This window comes from Chlorocebus sabaeus, chromosome 1, assembly GCF_047675955.1.
Source record: "Chlorocebus sabaeus isolate Y175 chromosome 1, mChlSab1.0.hap1, whole genome shotgun sequence".
NCBI classification, from domain to species: domain Eukaryota; kingdom Metazoa; phylum Chordata; class Mammalia; order Primates; family Cercopithecidae; genus Chlorocebus; species Chlorocebus sabaeus.
In genome coordinates this window covers 107,814,196-107,836,795 of record NC_132904.1, presented here as the reverse complement: position 1 = coordinate 107,836,795, position 22,600 = coordinate 107,814,196, and the positions used below count along the sequence as shown (strand labels likewise).

At 38.5% G+C, this 22,600-nt stretch overlaps 1 protein-coding gene across 2 annotated transcripts; it reads left to right on the top strand.

The window, feature by feature from the left end:
• Positions 1-1,359: 1,359 nt before the first annotated feature.
• On the top strand, positions 1,360-21,503 carry BTG4 (BTG anti-proliferation factor 4). 2 transcript variants are annotated; one of them, XM_073020932.1, is made up of 7 exons: positions 1,366-1,441; positions 1,805-1,898; positions 6,134-6,217; positions 15,151-15,349; positions 15,824-15,961; positions 16,554-16,752; positions 18,646-21,503. In XM_073020932.1, exons 4-7 carry the CDS (start codon positions 15,177-15,179, stop codon positions 18,823-18,825), a joined length of 690 nt encoding a protein of 229 aa, XP_072877033.1. In that variant the 5' UTR covers positions 1,366-1,441; positions 1,805-1,898; positions 6,134-6,217; positions 15,151-15,176; the 3' UTR covers positions 18,826-21,503. The 2 variants fall into 2 exon arrangements, with proteins under 2 accessions (XP_037861163.1, XP_072877033.1); XM_038005235.2 differs by lacking the exon at positions 1,805-1,898 and having other exon boundaries at positions 1,360-1,441.
• Positions 21,504-22,600: the final 1,097 nt, after the last annotated feature.

The window sequence follows — 22,600 nt, the reverse complement described above, 5'->3', positions numbered from 1 at the left end:
ACATTTTGTTAATGTATTCTTATAAAAGTATTAACAAGTGTGTGTGTGTGAATAGCTTTCCCGGGAGATTTTTGTCATGGCAGGAACAACTTAACCATTTCATTGATAGAAAAGTTAAGATTACTGTGGCAGGAACTGAGATGGACATCATAAAGCCAATTTAGCAAAGGAAATGCACACACGACAATAACCACAATTTATGTCTTTATGGCACTTTATTCTTTCAAAATATTAGTAACAATATAGTCTCAAGAAGTTAATAATCACATGTTCATATAATAACATACATCAATCAGCTAAGTAAAAAATCATATTCCCCATTATATCTAAAATTTTCATTAAGAGCCTGAAGGAATATTGAAAAAAAGAAAACCCACATACATACACATTACATACACTGTATTCTTAGTAGCTAAAATGTTGATTTTTAAATTTTGGCTGAGCAATTAATAGGCAATGGATGAAATCAGCATTTTCCAACACCCCTCTTCCCCACACACATTGATGATGCACAGGCAGCTCATTTGGATGAATTCCCAAATCTTTTTACCTGGCCGTGTGGTTAGTGATTGGTACTATCAGCAATCAGCTAACTACACTGCCTGGTAACTAGACTCATGAAAAAAAATTGCAGTCTCAAGTTGGTACCCCCACACGTTGTGACAGGCAATTCATTGGTTGAGTTGAAGATCAACTGAGTTGCTGGCTTGGTGAATATTCTACTAGACAATGGCAAATAGACACAGTGAATCATACACAGTATTAACCGTTACATGGGTGGAGGGGCTTCACCTCCAGGGATTTTGCTTTCCTGGTATGAGACTGTTTCATCTTCTGTGACTCCTAGAGAGAGAGCTAACAGTTTAACTGTATCTGGAGAAACCGCGGGTTTTCTCGCACTTGCAGCGGGCGCTCGCGAAGCATGCCAGCGCGGGACCCACGCCGACGCCGCGCTTCTCAGGCACCTTCTCCACTCGAAGGCTGCGGGCAGCCAGAGCCGGCGTCCTCTTCCCGGCCAGGCGGCGGATGATGCTGTGCCTTGTTTTGATGGCAGTGGAGTTAGTGATTGTAACCACCACAGTACAATCAGCTAATGACACTGCCTACAAACCGAGCACTGGGCGTCCGCGGCTGCAGCTCCCTGACGGTCCGCAGCGCCGACGCGGGGTCGCAGGGTCGCGGGGTCGGGGCCTGCCTAGGACCCCATTTCACCAGGGGACGCCCGACCATGGCTGGGCGCGAGCGGCCTCCGAGGACACCCCGGGCCCGGCGGGATCCCCGCCGGCCTCGCCGCGCACAGTACGGGTAGTTGGGCCAGCGGGCGGCGCTGCCGGGGAGGACCCGCGCCCTCCCGGGCCGCGCCCCGACCCCGGTGACCCTCGGGAGTGCCGGGCCTCCCCTTCCCGCAGCCTCTCGCTCCTCTCAGGACCCTCCCGCTCAGGTTCGCCTCGCTTTTCCTTTCCCCTTCGCCTCCTCGGCCCGGGCTCCCACTTCCCTCACGCCGGGCTTCAGTTCCCAGCCCCAAACCCTAGAGCTGGCTCTCTCGACCCCGTGCGCCCCGCAGCTCTGAGCGGCCGAGTGACTGTGGCGGGGGCGACCAACCGTCCTTGGAACCCCGCGGGCCGAGGGGCGGGGCGGGCGCGAGACGGGGCTGGGGGCGGGGGGGTGGGACAGGTGGGGGAGGGGTGGGGGAAGGGAGGAGGCTGAGAGAAGGGGCTGTGGGCGGTCCCGGAAGGGCCTCCAGGGAGACGCCTAGAAGATGGAGGCCCAGATTCTTGAGACATTTCTCTTTCTGATCTAGCAGGAGGGACAAAGAGCTCCACTCCCTCATTCCCCAAGAAGCCCCCAAGCCTACCCAGTTTCCGTGCCCATTCTGCCCTGGGAAAGCGGCTTCCCAGGTACCTCAAATTATAGGTTTGAATTTTCCAAATGGAGGTGGGCTTGGGTAGCCTCTGACATGTGGGAGGATGCCTTTGAGAGTCTCATCTGCACCTTTGTGCTCTGTTGGGGACTTGGCCTTATAGTCTTAGAGGGCCATGCGGTGATGCGAAGGCTGAGCCTTCTGGTCAAATAGTGAGCCAGGCAGCTTGTTAGTTACATCAAATCGTGGTCTTCTTGAGATCAAGGCCATACCAATCAAGACAGTATATATATAAAATAAATTACTAAACTAGGGACTGATAGAAATAGAAGGGAGGCCCTTAATGAGAGCTGTAATAGATCAAAGAAGGTTCCCAGAGGAGATGAGACTTGAGTAGATCCTTGATTCAAGAGTACATTTGGATATTCAGGGTTAGGGCTGTGGATGCCAGAAAATATCTTGTTACAGTTGGGCAAAAGGGACAGTTACAGAGGACTTCTGGGAGATCTCTGCTAATAACTTTCCTTTAGTTACTCCTTCCCCTCTTTGCCTTTAATGAATGAATCACGAGAGGATAAGGAATGTTCTCTTTATCCTCACCTTGTGAAATTCAGCTGAAAGCAGCTTCCCCTAGAAATATGGTCTTCATGCATCCAGTATAGAGCACTCATTGCTGACACAAAAGACTTAGTTCTAAATTAGTTTCTGTAAAAGAAAACTTCCCATCTATAGATTGATTCCCTAAAACCAGCAAATGGTCTCATAGATGCCACTAGTAACATGAACAGGGGCAGGTCATCTGGATCATTCAATACAAACACCAAAATTACACTATTAAAACAACTAAAGAACTGCCCAAGGATGTTTGAGTAAGTTATAGCATTTTCTTTGCATATGAAAGACAGCACTTTTTTTTTTTTTCCCCAAAAGCATACTTTGTTCTGTACACCCCAAAGTGAAGGGAAAGAAACCAAAATATAAAATATATATCACATAAAATGTTAATTGTAAAAATTAACTTGTAGAATTAAATTGTGAAAGACAAGCCATCTACAATAACTGGATTTTGTATTCATCTTATCTTTGGGAGGGGCACAGTGTTTTAGCACACATTACATAAATGACTTACATTCACTTAAATATACATATGTGAAACTAGGAGCAAGATAGTCTTCATTCCATTAACAACATGCAGACTTAGAGAAATCTTGGTTAGGAGATAGTTATAAAAATGATTATCTTCTACCAAATTGTTAGTCACTTTTACCCAATACTATATTGAACACTTCTTCCCAACTGATGTTTTACGATTATTAGTTGCATCTTAAATATCTTACCTGAGCTGGATTGCTGCCATCCAAGGCAATGGTTGTGTTAGATGCCTTGAAAAGTAGGTTTCTACAGACTTTTCTTCAAAAGTAATAAAAAATAAAATTCATCTGTAAAAGTCATCAAGATGCATTGCCTCCTGAAATAACTTTTTAAAATGAGTTTATTTTCTATGTAGTACAACTAAAAATTTAAATAACGACAAAAACTGTGTGTGGCCTAGTTCTGTTGAAAAAAAAAAAAAAAGAATGCTTGTTCTTAGGGTTGCTATTGATTTGGCCTGCAGTAACTAGAGAAACTCCAAGGATCTCATTCCCTCTATGGTTCATGTCTAGGCATGCCTGGAGACCAGGGAGACCCATGATTTAATCTAAGTAAGAATGCTTGTGGTGTTTTAAAGGCCCACACAGAAGATTGCATTTGTTTTAGACTGTACCAGGAAGGCACCTTTCAGGGGAATTGTTTACTGTTTTAATTTCTGGGCTTTTGGTGATTAGGGAGATGGAAAAGGAGCCGTCAGGAGAGACAAGGTTGATGATTAAGAGGAAACCAAGAAGAGTATAGAAAACAAATACCTTCTGCTTTAGCTTTGGCACATTTATATTGACTTAATTTACCACTTCTAGATACAAGACTAGACTGATGGGAATTGGGAATTAGAAAAGGTGGAGACGGGCCGGGTGTGGTGGCTCACACCTGTAATTCCAACACTTTGGGAGGCCAAGGCGAGCGGATCATGAGGTCGAGAGATGGAGACCATCCTGGCCAACATGGTGAAACCTTGTCTCTACTAAAAATACAAAAATTAGCTGGGTGTGGTGGTGTGCGCCTGTGGTTCCAGCTACTTGGGAGGCTGAGGTGGGAGAATTGCTTGAACCTGGGAGGCAGAGGTTGCAGTGAGCTGAGATTGTGCCACTACACTCCAGCTTGGGTGACAGAGCGCAAGACTCCGTCTCAAAAAAAAAAAAAAAAAAAGAAAAGAAAAATGGAGACAATGGAGACAACGTATCCCTCCCTTCAATACATACAAACTCACCATCTCCCACAGCTTTTGAAGGATGTTGTTGGAAGAGGAAGAAATGTAGAATTAGACTAATTAGAAATTACTGGATTTTAGCAGTTTCTTTTTAAACCTGTTTTTTTTTTTTTTTTTTGAACGGAGTTTTGCTCTTATTGCCCAGGCTGGAGTGCAGTGGCGTGGTCTTGGCTCACTGCAACCTCCGCCTCCTGGGTTCAAGCAATTCTTCTGCCTCATACTCCTGAGTAGCTGGTATTACAGGCAGCCACCACCATGCCTGGCTAATTTTTTGTAATTTTAGTAGAGATGGGGTTTCACTATGTTGGCCAGGCTGGTCTCGAACTCCTGACCTCAGGTGATCCACCCCCCACCCCAACAGTGCTAGTATTACAGGAGTGAGCCACTGCACCCGGCCTAAACCTGTTTTTATATTACTCGTAGGAAATATAAAACCATATCTTGGTTTATAGACCAATAAATGTCAGATTATTAACCTTCATGATAGTATACCTAGAAACTAGTTTATATGTTGAAGCAAGACTAAATTGAAGTCAATTCAGTGCCTTTGAAGAACTAAAAATCATTGAATCTATTTATGGGAGGAGATTTTCTTTTGAGCTAAAATGAACTGCCAGCAGTTTTTATAATTCCATATTTCTAGTTCCATTTTATTGTACTCTCATTAGTAAGAGTGCACCAGATTCTTAATTAGCTTCTTGCTTATATTTATTGATTAATCAATACTGTTGCTTTCAGTATAAAATGTTAATTTATCTTTCAGGTAAATCATAAGCAGTCTAATAAAATAGTCTTTATACTTAAAGTTGCCGAAGCTCTTAGTTATGGCTTCAGTAGGAGCAGTTTGCATATTTTCCATCTTTAGAGAACAATCTCTAGGGATTTATGTGGTCTACTTGGTAAGATGGACAATGTGTGTATATATAGATAATTAATATGTTATGTTAATTATATTAGTATGTAATATGAATATATCTTAATATTAATATAACTTATAGTAATAGATTAAGAACACATGTTTGTGTTACATATCCTATTTATATTATATATAATTATTTAGTATGAAGATGGTTATATGAAAAAGTGCTTCAGGAATCCTGATGACTAATACAAACTTCATTATTGCCAACATTTAGGAAAAGGGAAAAGGAAAACTATCAAAGGGTAGGACACAGAGAAGTCTCTATGGAAAAGATGAGATTGAACTGAGCCTAGAAGCAAAAATACTAGAGATGAAGAGGGAATGTTTTGGTAGCAGGAGCGACTTGTGAAGGAAAAACACAAGCAAATTTATGGAGATTGTAATGTATGAGGCCAATTGGAAAAGCAATGAATGTGTTCCCATTGGGGAAATCAGATTAAAGAGGACTTTAACATTGAAAGTCCTCCATGATCCTACTTACCTGCCTGCTCATACGTTTCTATGAAGTTCACAAAAAAAAAAAAAAAAAAAAAAAAGGCCCAGGGAGTTTCAATTTCATTGTTCTGCTGGAGGAGCCCCAGAAGCATAAAATGTGTTGTTTTACAAGGATTCATAAAGTAGCATACATTAGAAGAGGGAGAGACAGAGGAGACTGAAAGACCATTTACGAGATTAGTAAATTTCAGTATGAGGTGATGTAGAAAATACGGGATGAAGAGAGAAACTCTGTGAAGGAAACTTTGCATGACTTGGTTGGTAACCGGTTCAAGTGAACAAACAGAATAAGATTAACTTCCAGACTTCGATGACAAGTAGAGGTGTTGAGGGGGAAAATCTAGTCAGAGAATAATTGTGATTTTAGGTATAGGCATGTTTAGTTTTAGGCCATGGAAGAATATTGTGGTGGAGTTAGATATGTGGAGTTAGAACCCTGGCAGGAGACCAGAACTGAAAAGAGACTGAAGCTCTTTTATCCTCTTGATAGTTGAAGTCACGAGGAGTTCTCCAAGAAAGGTCTGCTGGCTGATTCTTCGTTGACCTACCAGTCCCTGCTGTCAAGGACGCCAGAGTAAGTGATGACAGCAATATATTAATCTCGAATAGAGAATAGAATGAGGAAAACAGAAGGCTCAGGATCAAATCTGAGAGGATCCCTCTCCTCTTCAGGGGCTGACAGGAAGAAGTAAATCTTGGGAAGGGTTAGCCCACAGGAAGCGGAAGAGAGGACTCTCACAAAAACCAAGCTGTTTTAAAATTCATACACTTAGGAATTCAAGAGAATCTGCTGCATTGGCACCACCACATCGCCAAGGTTTGGTCAGTAAAGAATTAGCCATAGGCAGCAGATGATTGGATTGGCTCTACCAGATTTTTTTGTCCAGGGCTTTATTCATTGAGTCAATGAAGGATCAATGATCTTCTCTAGGTTAGAACTAAAGAGATGAACTTTCCTGGCCTTGTCCCACTACTGATTGGCCTCTGTCATCTCTCTTAAAAACAAAAACCAAAAAAACCCAAAAACAAACAAACAAACAAAAAACCAAAAAACAAACAAACAAAAACCCTCACACAAATTTTCAGGTTTATAAAAGTAATTTTAAGGTTTCAGTAAGCTAGTTAGTGGTCTGAACGCACAGTTGAAGAAAGTTAATAGATTTTCTCCTTCTTAAGAGCTCCAGGGTGTATTCTGTAACTCTATTAAGCCACAAGGAGAAAACGGACTGATTATCCTGTTAATTAATTGATTTACAAGAATGAAAATACTTTATGCCATCCTCTTAAACATCACTCTGTGTCTACTTATTCTTGTTTTTATTTCCACTGTCCTTATTTGGCACTTAAGCTTTTTTTTTTTTTTTTTAAGTGGGAAACATATTTAGTTGAAAAATTTACATAATCCTCATTTGTTATCTTTATTTCCTCTATATTCATAGAATATATCTCAAGGATTTTATCATGCTTACATTTAGTAAAGTTCACATTGTCCTTCCTGCTCTTAGCTCCTCTACAGTTTGTTGAAATAAAGCTCAAATTCTACTTCCTAGGTAAAATCTTCCTTAGTACCTTTAGTTCTTCCTGATCCTTTCTCTTCTGTAATCCCTTTGACACTTAATGTAGTCACTCTAAAATTAGTATGTTCCATTAGTAAGAGAGTATTATTCTCCTGTATTCTAAGTGTATTTTGAATTCAGCATTTTACTATAATGGTATAGCGTGCTGATACATATACACATGTTTATTATATTAGTATAGAGTGTATTTTCTTACACTCTGAATTATTTTTAGTAAGTTATCTTGGTTTCTTTTTTTTACGGGGTACATATTCTTGTTTGGTACATGGGTATTACATGCATAATATTGGGTATCGGGCTTCTGCTGTACTCATCACCCCAATATTAGGCATTATATCCAGTAGGTAATTTTTCAACCCTCCCCTTTGGACTCCCCAGAGTCTATTTTCTCTATCTTCATTTCTACATGTACCATTTGTTTAGCTCCCACTTACAAGTGAGAATATGTAATATTTTATTTTCTGCTTCTGGGTTAGTTCACTTGGGGTAATGAACTCCAGCTCCATCCATGTGGCTGCAAAGGACATTATTTCATTCTTTTTTTATGATTATGTAGTATTCCATGCTGTATATATACACTATATTTTCTTTATCCAATCGACGGTAGACATTTAGGTGGATTCCATGACTTTGCTCTAATTGTAAATGGTGCTGCAATAAATACACAAGTACAGGTATCTTTTTAATATAATGATTTCTTTTCCTTTGGGTAGATACACAGTAGTGGGATCGCTGGGTCCAATGATAGTTCTATTTTCAGTTCTTTGAGATATCTCTATACTGTTTTCCATAGAGGTTGAATTAATTTACATTCCCACCAACAGTGTGTGAGTATTCCCTTTTCTCTGCATACACATCAACATCTGTTGCTTTTTGACTTTTTAATAAAAGCCATTCTGACTGGAGTGAGATGGCATCTCATTGTGGTTTTAATTTGCATTTCTCTGATGATTAGTGATGTTGAGCATTTTTTCATATGTTTGTTAGCTGTTTGTATTTCTTCTTTTGAGAAATACCTGTTCATGTTCTTTGCCCTGTTTTCAATTGGTTTGTTTTTTGTTTGTTGAGTTGTTTGAATTTCCTGTAGATTCTGAATACTAATTCTTTGTTGGAGGTATAATTTGTAAATATTTTCTTCCATTCTGTGGGTTGTGTTTTTATCCTATTGATTATTTGTTTTGCTGTGCAGAAACTTTTGGTTTATGTCCTATTTCCCTATCTTCATTTTTATTGCCTTTGTGTTTGGAATCTTCATCATGAATTATTTGTCTAAGCCAATGTCCATAAGGGTTTTTCCTAGGTTTTCTTTTAGGATTTTTATAGTTTTGGTTTTTATAGTTTTACATTTAGGTCTTTAATCCATCTACAGTTAATTTTGTATACGTTAAGAGATGGGGATTTAGTTTCAGTCTTCTGCATATGGCTAGCCAGTTTTTCCAGCATCATTTATTGAATAGGATGTCTATTTCCCATTGTTTATTTTTGTTGACTTTAATTGAAGATCAATTGGTTGTATATATGTAGCTTTGTTTCTAAGTTAGAGAACCCCATACTGTACCATTAATCTCTGGGTCAGTTCTTATACCAGCACCATGCTATTTTAGTTACTATAGCCTTGTAGTATAATTTGAAGTCAGGCAATATAATGCCTTTGACTTTGTTCTTGTCGCTTGGGAGTTCCTTGGCTATTTGGGCTTTTTTTGGTTGTTCCATATGAACCTTAGGATTGTTTTTCCTAATTCTTTTAAAAATAAGGTTGGTAATTTGATAGGGATTGCATTGAATCTGTAGATTGCTTGGGTAATATTGTTATTTTAACCATATTAATTCTTCCAGTTCATGAGCATGGAATGTTTTTCCATTTATTTGTATCATCTGCAATTTCTTTCATCAGTGTTTTGTAGTTCTCCTTGTAGAGATCTTTCACCTCCTTGGTTAAATGTATTCCGAGGTATTTTGCTCTTTTTTTGTGGCTATCCTGAGTGGGATTGGATTCTTAATTTGGTTCTCAGCTTCAATGTTACTGTTTGTAGAAATGCTGCTGGTTTTTGTACATTGATTTTGTATCCTGAGACTTTACTGAAGTTGTTAATCAGGTCAAGGAGTCTTCTAGAGGAGTCTTTAGGGTTTTCTAGGTATACAATCATATTGTCAGTGAACAGAGATAATTTGACTTCTACTTTTCCAATTCAGATGCCTTTTATTTTTTTCTCTTGCCTGATAGCTCTGGCCAGGACTTCCAGTACTATGTTGAATAGGAGTTATCTTGTTTCTAACTTGAAATGTTATGTATATGCATGTATTTTTTATGGTCTTTCAAACAATGCCACTTACATTGTGAATGCTCAATAATCTAAATAGAAAATAAAAATTAGGAAGAAGCTTGTGGAAGATAAAACACTTGCATAGTATTATAGGTAAAGGAATTTTACTTTGATCAGGCTACACTAAAATTAATTTCTTTTGAGTTCAAATCAACATTGTATGGCTGTAGAATTTTATTAGATAATGTTTTGGGAAATGCAATTTTGTTTCAGCAATTAATGTAACTTCCTTTTATGTGGCTTGACCATAGTGGAACTGAGTTTATGTGTGGGTTACAGAATCAGTTCATTGTTTTATAAAATAGTGCTACTTGCTTGCTGTTGTTAAAAAAATACTTTCTGTCAGAAGTAGACTTTTGCTAAAACATCTATACCTTTCCCCTCTTTGGCAATAACATGTATTTGTGAATGGATGGGTGAGCCTAGGGACATAACTTGTAGTTTAAGGAGGGAAGTTAAAGAAATGAAATGAGGTTATGATAAGACTGGTTATTACATCACAAGTTCAGCAAATTTAATATTTAATTCAGATGATATTTTAAAACTTCTTTGTCTATTTTTAAACTTTTATAAGCATAAATATTTTCATTTTATAAGTGAAGTTTAGCTAAAACTAAGAAGACAAATGTAGAACCAGATTTTCGAGTTTTACCTTCATCAATGAACTTTGGGGCTTCACTATTCCTTAGCCATCAAGTTGAATTTCCTCATTTTAAAATGAAGAATGCAATTCTAGAAACTATTACTTGTACAAGGTCATGTCAGTCATATTCATATTTTATACCATTTGATTCTCTGTTACAGGCATAATGGGAAGTAAAATATGTCTATGCTGCTTCATCGCCTTTCTGTTCTCCAAATGGCCAGAACCTCTTATTTCTTGTTTTCTGTGGTTCTTCACCCAGACATAATCCCCTCACCCAAACAGAACACCATCCTGTTGCTCTACTATGGATAGCTCATTGGACATTTTCAAAAAGAAATCCTTGAAACACAAGGTTTTAAGCAAGGGAATAAATGTCTTATAATGAGAATTTTAGACATGACAGAAGGATAGTGGGAGAGTTGTCAAATTTCAGCAGTAATTTTCTCTTCTACTTAGCTCTGGGATTGGCTTAGGCCAGACCAGGTTAGTTTTTCTGCTAAATTCTAACATCTTGTCAGTGGACATTACTAGTTGGGTATTTAATTGCCATTGAAAGCTCAGTATACCTCAATCTGAATGAATCACCATTTGTTTTATACTGACTCTTCCACTGAATTTCATTCTTTCAATGATAACATTAATCTCTTGGTTACTAGTGTTTGAAACTTGGAGTAAATTTTGAGTATTTCATTTCCCAAACTTTACAACCAAGTCATCACTTGTGTATATATTTGACTTCCCTCTCTAGATAATAAGCCTCTTGAAAGGAAAGTTGAATTTTGATTTTACCCCCAGCCCCACTAATAGTGTCTGTGAAGTAGGTGGTCAGTAAATAGTCACTGAGTGTTAATTAAAACAGAAGGTGTAGTTGTCATCAATGTAAAGGAGGTGATTTAAATAACGTGTTTCAAGTCATAAACAAGTAACCGGAGGAAATCTTCCGTGATGTTTACTTTTTATTTGATTGTTCTTTCCTGAAATCTAAGTACATTGTTATTCTACCATTCTATTCATAACTTGCAAGGCCTGCCTGGGCCTGTTGCAGAAAATAATGCTAGGAGAGGGTTCAAAACCACATTCATGTACTTCACCAACTCAAAGTGCAAGGGAATGGTTTGTCAATGGGAAGATGAAGTCATGAAAGAATTATAGAAACACCTGGCACCATTCTATTATTGTAAATGCAAACTAGCCATTTGAAAAGAAAAAAATGTTGTGTTAATGCATCTGTTGCCTTTAGTTCAGAAGCAAAATTTCAGCAGCATACAAGGAGTTACCCTAATTTTCAGCTTTGTCCCTTCTAACATAAATTAAAAAAAATAATCTTTGCAAAATTTACCCCAGCAAATGGCTAGAAAATATGAGAATAAATGATGCAAATTTGTCCTAATAATCTGTTAAACTTAAGGCATTATTAAGCAATCAAAAGTGTAAAATAAGTTTAAAATCTTCTTCACAGCTAAGGCGGTATCTATCTTAATGATTTCCACTTTTGCTGCACATTAGAATCGCTTGGGGAACTTTAAAAAGTCCTGATATGTAGGTTGCACTCTATACCAATTAAGTCAGAATGTCTTGACCCAGCGTAGCGGTTCACACCTGTGAATCCTAGCACTTTGAGAGGCCAAGGCAGGAGGGTTCCTTGAGCCCAGAAGTTCAAGACCAGCCTGGGCAACATAGGGAGACCCCCATCTCTTTCGAAAAAAAAAATGTCTGGGTAAGGGATAGGAGGCAGACATCAGTATTTTTAAAAGATCTTCAGGTGATTCCAAGGTGCAACAGTTTGGGTACCCCAGCCACCGAGGAAGAGGAGTGAGAACTATGTCATGGGCAGTTGAAACAAACAAAAGACTATGGAGTTGGAAGATTATTAAGGTCCTACTTTCATGTTTGTTTATTTTAATATGTTCTGGGTACACAGTAGATATTTAAATATGTACTGAATTGAATTAAATTAATCTTAATTAAATCTTAAATCATATTCTTAGATATCAAGATGCTCAGCCATCCATTTCACAGTCCTTTTAAACAAGTTTTAAAAATTGATATATAATAGTTGTATGTATTTTGGGGGTACATGTAATATTTTAATACTTGTATATAATGTATAATGATCAAATAAGGTAATTGGGATATCCATTTCCTCAAACACTTATCTTTTCTTTGTGTTGAGAACATTACAAATCTTCTAGCTATTTTGAAATATACAATTGTTACCTATAATTTGTCTATTATACTAGAATACTAGAACTAATTTCTTCTATTTTTGTATCCTTAACCAACTTTGATAATCCTCACACTTACATTTCTTATACCTCTCAAGCATCAAAGACATTACAATAACTAGCATACTACCTAATGTATGTATTTCATCTCAGTTCATCACTAGTGAAAGGTTTTTTAATTTTTTTGAGACAGGGTCTTTGCTCTGTTGCCCAGGCTGGAGTGCAGTGACACAATCATAGCTCATAGCTTACTGCAGCCTCAAACTCCTGGGCTCAAGTGATCTTCCCACCTCAGCCTTCGAGTAGCTAGGGCTACAGACACATGCCACACCAAGCTGACTTTTAAAATTTTTGTAGAGACAGGGGTCTTACTGAGTTGCCCAGGCCGACCTCAAACCCCTGACCTCAAGTGATCCTTTCGCCTGGGCCCAAAGTGTTTGCATTACAGGCATGAGGATCTCTGCCCAGCTCAAGAACAAGCGTTCTAATGTTATCTATTACAATCATATGAGATTGCTATTGTATCTCCCATTTCACAGGCAGAAAATTAAGTTGCCCAAGGTTACACAGATGGTGAGTCCTAAAGTTGCAATACACACCCAAATCTATCCGATCTTAATGCCCATATTTTTAAACTTTGTATTGTGCAGGAATGGAAAGTTATGACAAAATGATAGCATTAGTGAAAAAGAGTACTTGCAAGTTCAGTATGAGTCCATGGTGTGATGTCACTGCCAAAAAGGTAAAAGCCACCTGAGGTTGTGTTCTGGAATACAGTATTCAGAGGGAGGGAAGCAACAGCCCCATGCTAGTCTTTAGGGGTGGAGCACACCTGGAGCATTGTGTGCAAGTCTGAGCCCCACGCTGGAAAAAAGGGGATTACTCACACACCTGACACTCACTGTGATGTGCGTACCCAACATGGTGAGTGAGTCTATAGGAAAAACTGTCAAAAAGCTGAGACTATTTAGGCTCCACAAAGAGAAGGCTGAGGGAGGCTGAGTAGCTAGTATTTGAAATGTCATCATATGGTGGAACATTAGACACGGTTGGTGTAGTTCCAGAAGGAAAAACTAGGCTGCACATACAGGAAAATTGGAGGTAGATTCGCCTCCACACAGAAAGGAAGGTCTGGCTGTTATTTGGAGCTTTTTAGAAATGAAATGGACTTCCTTGTGAGACAGTGAATTCCTTTTCGCTAATGAAGAAACTGAATGATCACTAATCCTGAGCGTTAAAGACTTAATGTATGTCAGGTGTGATGCTTCTCAACGCTTAGTGGGTATTAGAATCACCTGGGGGAACTTGCTAAATACTGATTGCCAGGCCTTACCTTGGGAAGCGTTGCTTCAGCAGATCTGAAATAAGGTGGGAGAATGTGAATTTTTAAATTTAATTTTTATTTTTTTTTTTGAGACGGAGTCTTGCTCTGTCACCCAGTCTAGTGCAGTGGTGTGATCTTGGCTTACTGCATCCTCCGCCTCCCGGGTTCAAGCAATTATCCTGCCTCAGCCTCCTGAGTAGATGGGACTACAGGTACATGCCACCACGCCTGGATAATTTTTGTATTTTTAGTAGAGATGGGGTTTCACCATGTTGGCCAGGCTGATCTCGAACTCCTGACTTCAGGTGATCCACCTTCCTCGGCCTTCCAAAGTGCTGGGATTATAGGTATGAGCCACAGTACCCGGTCAAGAATCTGAATTTTTAACAAGAAACACAGTGAGTCCAGATCACATGGTCACTGACCCCCACCCTCTGAGAACTGGTGAGGTTAGATAAACTCAGATCTCTTCTACTTATCCTACAAATAAACCCTTTAGTAAAAAAAAGTGTCGTCAACATAACAGCTGCTCAAAGTTGTCTTAACAAGTTTTGTAAGAAATCTAAGGCAAAATTCCTTAATATGTTGACAGCTAAGTTAGAGATGACATCATTGGAATGTGCGATATTAGGATACAGAAGAACGCTTGATTCTCTGTGTTATAAAAGATAAGATTATAATAGCAAAATAGAAAATATAGATCCAGTTTGAAAACACTTCAAATAGAGAACCCACTCCACTTATGCCAAGGAGCAATTGGATGGAGACCAGATTGGCATATGAAAAAGCTATATGATTATCTCAATAGGCAGCACCTGTGTAAGGTGAAGCACCCATCAGCCTTTAGGGCCCAGGCTTATATAAACTTCAGCCTCAAACTCACGAACAGGTGTGGTTGAGAGTTGGAAACATAAGGGATGGTGCAGTTGGTCTTTTAACTCTTATCCACTTTTCTTGGGGGCTAAAGGGCTTTTGTTGGCAAGTATAATGTGTTTGATTATTCTTAAAGCATGCAACTTGTGAGGCACATTTTGGAATAACTCTCTCCTGAAATATTTTGCTCTTTGTTAATATATCTTTAAAACGTGATGCTTGAGGTAATTACTCTCCCATACCAGGATCTTTTTTAAGTTGCACAGTGATGTTTCAGTTATTACTCAAATACTTTAAAATTTTAAAAAGACTTTTTTTTCCTTTGAAAACCTTTAAAACTGGGCTATTTGAGGAATTGCTGTTCTTGGCTGTTATGTTAATTGATAGTGTTCATGTACTTACCTAGTTTACTAAGGACTTCTTTCTAGCAAATTATCTCGGTTTTAAATTTAAGGTATGTAAAATTTCCAAATGGCAATTAAGTATTGATATTAAGTTAAACATTTCTTTCTATTTCTTCTTCCTTTTAATGATTCAGACCTCCTTATCTATTTTTCTTGAATCATGAGAGATGAAATTGCAACAACAGTTTTCTTTGTCACAAGATTGGTGAAAAAACATGATAAACTAAGTAAACAGCAAATAGAAGACTTTGCAGAGAAGCTGATGACGATCTTGTTTGAAACATACAGAAGTCACTGGCACTCTGATTGCCCTTCTAAAGGGCAAGCCTTCAGGTGAGAGCTAGTATGTGGGATGGCAAAGGGAAGCAATCACCAAACAACAGCCAGCTCCTAGGAAAATGGAGTGATCTTGTTTTCTGCATTTAAGTAACGAAAGTTTTATGGGTTCATTTGTTTGAACGTGGAATTGAAAGGAGGAGACATAGTAGATGACACTTTGGCTGGAAACAACAGAGCAAAGCCCCTTACGTGAGGTAGATTAAACAATTTTTAATTTGTGTTTGCCGTGAAAGATAAGCTGTGAATAGCCGGTAAACTAATTTTGTGACTTAGTGATGCAACATACATTCTGAGCCACTGTATCAAAAGTTGATGATGTCTTACTTGTAAGAGTGGAGAGTAGAGGAGGCTGAGGGGAAGGTGGGGGTGAGGTGGGAGCTATGTGTATTGGAACGGTATGTGCATAATGTGATTCTCCTGCTAGAGTGCCTGTCATCATGTCTTCATCTCCCTTCATTTTTTTAAAAGGTGCATCAGGATAAACAACAATCAGAATAAAGATCCCATTCTAGAAAGGGCATGTGTGGAGAGTAATGTGGATTTTTCTCACCTGGGACTTCCAAAGGAGATGACCATATGGGTAGATCCCTTTGAAGTGTGCTGTAGGTGAGTAATCTCATAGTTTGTGTGCTGTGTGATATCTGGAAACCTTAGGTTAGACAACTTTACATAAGTTCATGAAAGATGATGCACCAAAGCCTTGAGTTAGCAGCAGGGACACTTCTTGGTTAAGATTTTAGATGCAAACTTCTGTTAGACAATGAAGACTTCTATTAAAAGTGGGTGAGGTGGAAAGCACAATGATTTTGCAAAATATTTGAAATGTGGCTTTAATCACTGCACCTTATTACAAACTATAGATTGGTAACGGTATCTATTACAAACTGTAGGTTGATAACAGATAAGTATTATACGCAATATCAGAAAGGAAGTAGAGTTATCTATCATGGGACAATTCAGTTCATTAACTGAATCAAAAGAAACTAGTCTTTGTTTTTTTCTGAACAATTAACCAAAATAACTCTTATAGAATGTCCTCATTTATAACAGTATAGTAGGTGAAGGTCATAATGTCCTTCAATTTTTTAAGGCAATCTCTTTTGAAATAAGTTAGCATATTGTCTCCTGGAAAGATTAGAGACAAAACTTGTAGGAAGTTGAATCCCTAATTAGTACTTAAATTTCTTTTCCTACTTAGGTATGGTGAGAAAAACCATCCATTTACAGTTGCTTCTTTTAAAGGCAGATGGGAGGAATGGGAACTATATCAGCAAATCAGTTATGCAGTTAGTAGAGCCTCATCAGACGATTCCTCTGGCCCTTCCTGCAATGAAGAAAGTTGTAGCAAGGAACCTCGTGTCATTCCTAAAGTCAGCAATCCAAAGAGTATTTATCAGGTCAAGTGTGTTCCAGTTCTTTTCTATACGTTTTTCTATCTGATTCTAAAAAAAAATGCACTCATTATGAAAACAAAGAAGCAAAAAAGCATGGAAAGAACAAAACTGTAGATTTTTAAAAGCCAGAATCTTAATATTTTGGCAGAACTTTTTCTGTCTTCTTCACTGCACAATGTATTCCCTACTCTTGGCTGAGCTTTTAGGATCTACATATCTACATAATCTTTTATTGTCTTATTTCTTCATACAGTATTTGAAGACACACAGGTTTCCTTCCACTTAAATTCCTACAGAATCAAAGATTAAGATTAGTGGGCTTTTTTTTTTTTTTGGTCAATTGAAAATACCATGGCATTTATACAAAATTTGGATTTAGGAAAGGTCAAAGGCCTATACATTGTGCCACTAGAGCAGTTTTTCTCAACTAATTTTTTCTTCTTTTTAAACCATAACCCATTGAAAGATATGCATATTTACATTTAAAAAGTTTCCTGAAACAGTGTTTATCTTTACTAGGAGCAATGCTCCCAGTACTTCCAATTAAATTCATTTGATTTCAAGCATCTAAATTGATTTCATGACCCACAATTTGAAAAACACTGAACTAGAGAGAATTTGTTAACACTTTATGTATATATTTGTTTGTATGTTCTCTTAATCACCTATGTATTAAATGTTAAAGCAATTAACATTTTAATATTCATTTGCCTCCCTTGTAACTGATTATTGGCAGAATTCTAGACTGTTTCCACATGGTTGTAATATTTTTTAAAAAGCTGATAACTCGTATGGTGATGCCTGAATTTTAGGTTGTTTCTTGAGGTTTGATTCTCAAGCACAGAACTACCGGGTCACCGAGTATGAACATTTTACTGGTTTTTAATGTGCAGCCGAAACACCATATAGAAAGTTGTATTTATTTGTAGTGTCAGCAGCTGTATGTAAAAGTGCCTGCTCTGCCTTTTTTTTCTGGTATTGGCTATTCTCATTTAAAAAAACAGATAATTTGGTTAACATGATATGCATACGTAATACAGTATTAGTGAAATTAAACATTAAAAAATTCTGTGTGCCCAAATGTTTTACCAACTACTGTCTTACAAATTTTCTGTTATTCACCCATTCATTATTTGAAGTTCTAATGTATTATTATAGGTTCTTTATATGCCGGAATGATTTTAACCCCTTGTCGTATTTCTGGCAAATGTTTTGTCCCTAGTTTTTTAAACTATGTGTGTCATTGATAGTTTCTTGGAAACAGTGACTTTAAAATGATGTATGACAAAGCTATTTTTTTCCTCAGTGTTATAACCAAACTATGTTATTCAAAGTCCTGCTGTATGTCATGTAGCTTAAAATTAGTTTCCAAGAACCTATCGAGGTTGTTGAGTGAGGATTTGTGGTATTTGCCTTAATTCTATTTTTATTTTTAGAAAGGTCTTCTTTCATTTGGGGATTAGACCTGTAATCAGCTCTATCCTTTTACAGCAATGTCTTTTCAAAGTGTGATCTGTAAAACATCTGTATCAGTCATCTAAGGTGTTTAAAATGAAGATTTCTAGGCTGTGGCCCTAGAGATCATGAACATGCAGTTTTGGATTGGGCTGGCAGGCGTGAGGTAGGGATGGGAGAGGGACAACTCAAGAATAAACATAAACTTGAATAAGTGTATTACAAAGTTTTTAGTTGAGTTAGTTAACTTTTTAAAAAGGTACAGTATAAAGTGACTTATGTTCCTGCCAAGTGCTAGAAAATTTTTCAAAGATAGTTATGCACTTTTGATTCTATTTATTTGTGCTCCTTATGCTTTTGAAGTGCTTGACTTTTGAATTATGAGTTCATATTTAGTCCTTACAGCTAGCTTATTAGAGATCTTTATGCTTTTTTTTCCAGGTTGAAAACTTGAAACAGCCCTTTCAATCTTGGTTCCAAATCCCCCGCAAAAAGAATGTGGTGGATGGCCGTGTTAGCCTCCTGGGAAACACTTACCATGGGTCGCAGAAGCACCCTAAGTGTTACAGGCCTTCTATGCACCGGGTGGACAGGTACCACTGGGTCAACATACACCAATGACGCAGTGACTGGGCACATGGTGGGCGAGAGCTCAGAGGAGCGCCTTTATTCTAAAATAAAAATGAATTTAAGGTTGAGAGGCCCATGAAACAAAAAATGACCATATTCGGGACGAGGGTACACAATGGTAAATCCTCTCATACAGATCATGACTGTTCTTAGCTGTACTTTTAATTCTTATTTAATTTTACATGAAGTTTTATGTAACATTAGTGAATGTACCCAGTAAGGTAACAGAATGAAGATACTGACCTGTAATAAGACTCAATGAATTATGAAAAGTAATGGTTTAAATAAATATACAGTGTTTTTAATGCTTCTTAGTTCAGTTCGTTGCAAGAAACAAACTTTTAAAAGTTTATTTTTTGTAAAGAAGGGGTCTCCCTATGTTGCCCAGGCTGGTCACAAACTCCTGACCTCAGGTAATCCTCCTGTCTCAGCCTCCCAAAGTATTGGGATTACAGGCGTGAGCCACCGTGCCTGGCCACCATTCATTCTTACTCCCCTCACCCTCTACCACTTGCTAGAGGGAAAGTTGATGACTCTGCAGTCCATGTCTCTACAAATTTGATAGCAGTGAGAATTGTTTTGGCTGCTACTTTTTGATGTTTATGGTATGAGGAAATGCCCGTTAGGCTACTGCTGGTGAATTTTATCTTTGCTAGATTTTATAGATTTTAAAATTAGGGAGGGAGATTCTACAATCCAGCTTCACTCTATTAGCCAAAAATAGTTTGACTCTTCTAAATTCTGTGTCTCTAGTTGTTAGAAAATCCCCAAAACCTTGTTGACTGGACCCATTCCTGCTCATGCTGTTTGTTCCCAGCTGGGCCCTTGCTGTTGTTTGGCAGTTCCTGTTACTCTCCACTTAAGACGTATTGTAGCTGTCTTCTCATTCTCTTTGTACTCCATCCTCCTGTGCTCTCAGCAGGGGACTTGTTCTTTTTGTTTTCTTCTACTTCAAAATTTTATCCCTCCCTTCTCCTCTCTCATCTCCATTTTAAGACTTTGCTCTTCTCCAGTCGCTTGTATCTTCTCCCTACATCTTGGTTTTCTTGCTGAATTTCTGCTGTTAGGTGGTTCTGGATCCAGGAAGCTGGTAGCACTGGATCAGTCACAGCTTGGTTCTCTTGTGAGTAAACTTGTGCTTTGGGCCAGTGGCTCTGAGTGGATACAAAAAGTTGTGACCTTGAGTCCCAACTCGGGCAGGACATGCCAGCAGTCAAGCTAGTACTGACGAAGAGGGGACTTGATTCTAGCTTCATTACTTTGGGTGCAGCTCTTAGTAATCATTTTTTCTTTTTTCTTTTTCTCTATAAATGGATGGTTCATTAGGGCACATAGCAGCATTATTTTGTGGGACAAACTCACTTATCCTTAATGGCATATGAGGTCAAGTTTCTCTGCTGAAAAATGAGTTTGTCCTCTCTTGAAGAGCTTTCTGCTATAGTATGGGAGTTGTTGTGAACCTCCCCAGATTTTTCTCAAGGTAACCACAACACTAGTTTACTGGTCCCTCAGCAAACCATCCACTGGAGGTGGTTGTGATGTTCGCCAGCCTCCATACGTGTGTGGGTGAATTCTGGTCTCCAGAAAATGGGGCAGAAACAAGACTACCAGCAATGGGTGTAATTATTAGGCTTTAGGATGCTAGCATGTATGTGAATGTACTTTAGTTTAATCCTTAACCATCAAGTTAGAATTTCTGGTAACATTTCATTTTCTCTGCCTCCCTACCTTCTACCCTTGTGCAGGCAATTGTTATTAGTTACCTGTCTGGTCTTGTTCCCCATCCTAAGGTAATCTTTACTCTTCAGTTTAAAATGTTTCAATCAGGAAAATATTCAAATTCTAGAATACGGTTTCTGGTCTTAATGACTTGAGTTCTTGCATGTCTTTTCAGCCTAACCTCGACTCTCCTTTTGGACTCTGTTTTTTATTTTCTTGTTATTTTGTTTCCTTTGAGACAGAGTCTCACTTTGTTGCCCAGGCTGGAGTTCAGTGGTGAGATCTCGGCTCACTGCAACCTCTGCCTCCCAGGTTCAAGTGATTCTCTTGCCTCAGCCTCCAGAGTAGCTGGGACTACAGGCGTGTGCCACCACGCCCGGGTAATTTTTGTATTTTTAGTAGAGACGGTGTTTCACCATGTTGGCCAGGTTGGTCTCGAACTCCTGGCCTCAAGCGATCCACCCACCTTGGCCTCCCAAAGTGCTGGGATTACCAGGGACTCTGGTATTTAAGTGTTCTTGATTGGGATACTTCTCACCTTGCCTCATTGTTCTCCCTTCACTCTTGATCTTTGGGTATCACTTGAGATACCATCTCTTCCAGGAAGACTTCCTGATCCCCACGTCCAGTTTATCGTCATATGTTAGGGGTTCCTTACAGCATTCTGTCTGCCCCTAGAAGAGCACTTAACTATTATAATTGTTTCATAGTTATCAGTATCCTCCCAATAGACTGAGTTTTCAGAGTACGGATACCTCATATTCCCATTTAATGTTGGCATGTAGTAGTGTTCAGATTTATAGGCTGGATGACTTTATTGGTGATTAAACGCTTGCCTAATATATAATCTGATACACAGCATTAAATAATGCTTGTTGGTTGATCATTCTCTCAGTGGAGTAAGAAGTACTGTGTTCTAGGCTGGGCATGGAGAACTAATTGCTGTAAAAATCTGAAGTTGTTTGGTCTTTACATGTACAATTTATTGGACTAAAAAAAGACAAATCAACCATATATAATACTTGCTAGATATAAAGTGCAACATAATATTTGGATATGACAAGAATGAGTGATCTTTCAAGAACCTTTACACAGAGGGTTTTATTAATAAAGTTTCCCTTGTAGTCTGCAAGGTTAGTTTAAAAAATTTTCCAGCCAGCAGAGGTGACACTGTACCCTTGAACCCTATGCTGCTGATGGACACCGCTAGTCAATCACAGTGTTCTGATTTGGGTTCAGAGATTGCCTCATAATTCTTGTAGCATAGTACTTGAGATGACCATTATAATTAATTGTTCCAAATCGGTACTCAAGAAGAAACCAATTCCACCGTGTGCTAGGGTTTGGCTCAGAGGGAGCCATCTATGAACATTTGAGCCCTGTGCAATCCTTTTTAGCCTCTCAGGAGGCTCTGAGCAAATGTGTAGGGGAAAAAATAGAATCAACTATATATTTTTACTGCGATTAAAAGTAGTCAATATACTTGAAAAGCCCCTAAATACATTACTATCATATCTATTAGTATATTTGTATAATAAGCAAATTAGATCTTCCTAATCTACATTTTGAAAATTTTCTGTGATGAACATGTACCATTTTTCTTTTCTTTTCTTTTCTTTCTTTTTTGAGATCAGGTCTCACCCTGTCCCCTAGGTTGGAGAGCAGTGGTGCAATCTTAGCTCACTGCAGCCTTGACTCCCTGGCTTGAGTGATCCTCTTGCCTCAGCCTCCTGAGTAGCTGGGACTACAGGTGCCTGGCTAATTTTCAATTTTTAGTAGAGAACGAGGTCTCGCTATGTTGCCGAGGCTGGCCTTGAACTCCTGAGCTCAAGGGATCCTCCCACTTCAGCTTCCCAAAGTGCTGGGATTACAGGCATGAGCCACTGTTCCTGGCCTTCTCTTTTTTTAAAAAAATTTATCTTGAGGTAATTATAAATTCACATGCAGTTGTAAGAAGTAACATAGATCCCATGCATTTTTTCACCTAGTTTTCCCCCTTGGTAACATTTTGCAAAACTTTAGTACAGTATCACAAGCAGATATTGAC